Source organism: Hypomesus nipponensis, chromosome 12 (genome assembly GCF_054491055.1).
Source record: "Hypomesus nipponensis isolate SF chromosome 12, ASM5449105v1, whole genome shotgun sequence".
NCBI lineage: Eukaryota > Metazoa > Chordata > Actinopteri > Osmeriformes > Osmeridae > Hypomesus > Hypomesus nipponensis.
Window position 1 is genome coordinate 5,485,001 of NC_140372.1, and position 4,660 is coordinate 5,489,660.

Below are 4,660 nucleotides of genomic sequence, written 5' to 3' on the forward strand. Positions count from 1 at the left end.
TGCCTATCCACGCCTGTCTCTGAGCTTCAAGCTGAAGAGGAACATTGGCTACTTCATCCTGCAGACCTACATGCCCTCCATCCTGATCACCATCCTGTCCTGGGTCTCCTTCTGGATCAACTACGACGCCTCGGCTGCCAGAGTGGCACTGGGTATGTACATGTCCGTCATGTTGCACACACACGCATGCACGTGTTGCACACACACACACACACATGCACATGTTGCACACACACACACACGCATGCACATGTTGCACACACACATGCACATGTTGCACACACACACACACATGCATATGTTGCACACACACGCATGCACATGTTGCACACACATGGATGCATTCCCCAAAAAACGCACAAGAACAAACTTGTATAGAAGCACATGCACACAAGCATGCATACTCAATTGTGCACAAACTCTCAAACGTACTCTAACACACACACACACACACACTCTTTCTCCCTCTCTATCGCATGCCCAGTTTCTATTGAAGTTCAATTGAGTTCTCTTCACCTGAACCATATGGTAGCTCCGCAGCAGTCTCCTCCTCCTCCTCCTCCGCTTCCTCCTTCCTTTTCAGTATTAGTTTAACTATTAAAAACACGTTCACGGTTGAAGGCTGTGCACGTATGTGCATGAAATGTTTATGTTCGTGTATGTGTGACGTGTGGGTGGGTATGTTTGAATGTGGGGTGTCTACATAGTGTGTGAAGTGTGTGTGTGCGTACGTGTATCATGCAGAGACACACTTTCCACTCATGAAAAGAAAACAGACACAGAAGAGAGTTCATGTACGGTCTTCAGTAACTCTAAAGACCCAGAGAGACGTTCCTCTCTCCTAGATGAATGAGAGCTGTCACCCAGAAGACTGCTTTGATCTGCCACCGGTCAGGAGAACCGCGATTAGGGGATCAATGCAGCTCGCAAATAATTGAATTGTTTGAGGGAAGATTTGATTTTGGCACAGCCCAGGGGAATTTTAACTCCGAATGACCTTATTGGCCTTAATCTTATTGAAACTCTCTTTCCCCACCTTCCGGAGTGGCGTTTCTCGGCTCAATATCATGTTATGAACCATCAGGTTAAATCCCTTCGGTGCACAAGCTAACGGTTTCTGGGCTGTGTGTACCAATGGGAAGGTTGGCAGCCGGTGGATCCTGTGCATGCTGGGATTGAGGAAGTGGCGCTATGTGAGTGTGTAGTCTTGTTTCCGGGGCCATTGGCACATCATAAGCCAGATTTAGCTTCAGCGCCTTTTCAACACTCCTACACTCGCACCTAGCAGGGTTTATGAGCACAAATGGTCTTTGGCTATTTTTACAGAGCCTTAATGAATGTTGCAATCATCCATATTTTTCAATGAGAGGTGGAAAGGGTGGAAGAGGATGTAAGTGAAGGAGAGGGTTGGAGTGACAGAGAGGGGAAGAGCATAAAAAGAGAGTTAAAGTCAATATAATTTGTCTCCGCATGTGACAGAGAGAGAGAGACATAAAGAGACAGAGAGACAGACAGACAGACAGACAGACAGAAGGACAATGATGGAGAAAGACAGGAACAGAGAAAAAGGGAGTGTGAGTGAAGTTCCATCAAAATATATTTATCCCCCGAGAGAGAGGACTCTCCTGATGAAAGAGGAGCGATGCCCACCGGCCCAGGATTAAATGAAATTGTCCAACGGAGGGCAGCAGCGAAGGACAGAGAGTTATAGAGACATTGTAGGATCACCTAAAGAACATGGCTGTCGTTAAGCTAAACCCCAGAGATAGCAGCAATGAATAAAAACCAAGTAGGGGGAGGGGTTGTTGTATTTCAAAAAGCTACACGCACACACATACAAGGTAACACAAACACACACACAGACACACACGTAAACAGTAAATACATACAGACACAGAAACACACATATATACACACTACACACTTTCTCTCTCTTCCCTTTTCTCTCCCTCAATCTGTCTGTCTCCCTACCTCTTTTTCTCTCCCTCTCTCAACAATTTTCTTCCTCACTCCCTCTTTCCATCCCTCCCCCTCTCTCTCTAACACACACACACACACGACACACTTCAGTAGAGCTGGCCCTGTAATGTAGCAATAAATCACGGTAAGAGGCAGATTGATCTTAGCCTTTCTCCTCCAACTGGGTTTTATGATGTCACTAGCTGCCCATAGACAATGTTTATTCTTTACTTTAAGTAAAATATGTTACTGCTGGGTCTCACCATGAGCTAACACTGCAAGCCCTGCCATACCACGAACAGCATTGTTCTAGGAGTGAGGACATCTCTTCTTCTGTATAATTGACTGGAGCAGAAGCAGTGTTCAATATCCTTAATGCTCCCTGGCCTCATGACTGTGAAGAATTATTCAAATGAGCTACTGGAGCTGGGGGACAAGTCGAGGCCTCATGAATTTCAAACAACAAGAGTCATTTACTCAACAGTAGATTATTTTCGGACACCTTGTTAAATACCCTTAATACTACATTGTGTTTCTTTCATGTGTGGTTCACGTGAGCTGATGGATTTTTACAAAAGGATGCTTGTTGACTTTATCATTAATTGCAAACAAAGCTAATTAAGATTCCTTGACTGATTAAACGCTTTTTAAATGATTCATTATTAAACTGCGTTGCCTCCAAGGGATTAGCGCTGTGCAAACCCTGCTCCTAGTTCCAATCATGGTCCTAGTCCTAACCCTTGTCCCAGCTCTAAAATAAGCACAAGCCCTAATCGTAGTCCTAGCTCTAACCCTGATCCTTGTCCCAAGCTTAGTCCTAACCCTAGTCGTAGCCCTAATCCTATCCCTAACCCAACCTTGTTCCCTCTGTCCTCCAGGCATCACCACGGTGCTCACCATGACTACCATCAACACTCACCTGAGGGAGACCCTCCCCAAGATCCCCTACGTGAAGGCCATCGACATGTACCTGATGGGCTGCTTCGTCATGGTCTTCCTGGCCCTGCTGGAATACGCCTTCGTCAACTACATCTTCTTCGGACGCGGCCCTCAGATGCAGAAGAAGCTGGCCGAAAAGGCTGAGAAGGTCAACAACGAGAGGGCCAAGTACGACTCCAACAAGGTGAGACAACGTCACGATTGTCCTTCCGTGCGTGTTAAGGACCGATTCACGCTGCCCCAACAATGTCCCACGAATACCAAATATTCCAAACATTCTACTGTCGGCTGTTGGGATTAGAATGTTTGGAGAGATGACAATGTCATTTTCACACTGCTCTCAAATAAACGCCAACAAGCATTTCACACCAACAACTGTTGGCTGTTGGTGTTTGATGGTGTTTGTTTGGGCAGAGTGAACTGACCTTTAAATGCTAATTGCAACCCGAGTTTCTCCATGAGGGGTTAAACAGGTGAAGACTGAGCCGACGTGAATGTGAGTTGGTGACGGTCAGCCAATGTGGGGTGGATGGGTGTATGACTGTGCTGATGTCACTGTTTTGTGTTCCTCTCGGTGGACTCAGGAAGGGGGTAGTAAAACGTCTTCTCTTAAGCGGTCCAATCAGGTAAAAGGTCTTCGCCATTCGCGTTCGGTGAGTTTCAGCCCTGGAAACGTCGATCAGGTGTTTTTTGTCACCAACACCACGTTGTTCCGTCTCCAAGATCTTGTCTCGCTTTTGTTTCGTGTTCTGCGTCTACTTCTCATGTCTTCAGAATCAGAGTCGATTCAGATTCTGATTCAGTGCTAGCTTGCATGCCCACCAAACGGTACATAAATCATTGTGGTTCCGCTGCATGGATAACGTCGTTCTTTAGGTTCACATTGAGATAAGAGATGTCTGTGATTGGTACATGAAGTCTTATGTCTGTCGACATCCTATCCATCTGCCTGCATTGGCTGTCTATTGACAGACTGTTGTGATCTTCTACAGATACATGGGAAGTTCTGTGTTTGTACATGCTGTCTGTTGATGCCTGCTGTTTGGTTCCCACTTCCTCCCAAAGGCGGAGCCTCACGGGAACATCTTGCTGACAACCCTGGAAATCCACAACGAGGTGGCAGGAAATGAGGTCACCACCAGCTTGGCCGACATGAGGAACTCCACGTCCATGAGCCTGGACAGCACCGGGGTGCAGTGCCGGAAGCAGAGCACGCGGTCCAGCCGCCACAGTCTGGACCGGCACGCCCAGCTGAAGAGGACCCGCCTGCGCAGACGCTCCTCACAGCTCAGGATCAAAATCCCGGACCTAACGGACGTTAACGCCATCGACCGGTGGTCGCGCATCATCTTCCCCTCTGTCTTCTCACTTTTCAATCTCATCTATTGGATGTACTACGTCTAATTGACACGTTGTTTATTTTTAAATGTTGTTGTTGATGTTTTTTTCTGATCTCCTTTCATCATTGCTTTTACGTGATAGGAAAGGTTTTACTGTGGAAAAGAACTGACTCCTCACAGCATGAACAGCATACTTGGGCCTGCTTGTCAAAGTGCGTACAAAGTATTTTCAGTCTGATTCAAACTTTTGTTGACTTTTGACATTTGATACGGAACTTTGTGTTTAAATGCACTGAGAATTGGGACATTCCATACTTTTTGCCCATTCAGTAACTAACAAACTAAAAGCACAACCTGAGAAAGGAATTTGTTAAAGGGGCAAAAACATTGAATCAGCATGGTTGGACAAAACCTTGCAAGTG

General features: G+C 46.2%; 1 protein-coding gene across 2 annotated transcripts in view; it reads left to right on the plus strand.

Moving 5' to 3' along the window:
* LOC146260761 (gamma-aminobutyric acid receptor subunit beta-3-like) overlaps window positions 1–4,302 on the plus strand; it is a 28,281-nt gene extending 23,979 nt beyond the window's left edge. For both annotated transcript variants that reach the window (XM_084668694.1, XM_084668695.1), the window contains 4 exons: window positions 1–152; window positions 2,838–3,082; window positions 3,483–3,551; window positions 3,964–4,302. The exon at window positions 1–152 is cut by the window's left edge and continues 1 nt beyond it. In XM_084668694.1, coding sequence (XP_084524820.1) covers window positions 1–152; window positions 2,838–3,082; window positions 3,483–3,551; window positions 3,964–4,302 — 805 coding nt within the window. The remainder of the gene's footprint in view (window positions 153–2,837; window positions 3,083–3,482; window positions 3,552–3,963) is intronic.
* The last annotated feature ends 358 nt before the right edge of the window (window positions 4,303–4,660 follow it).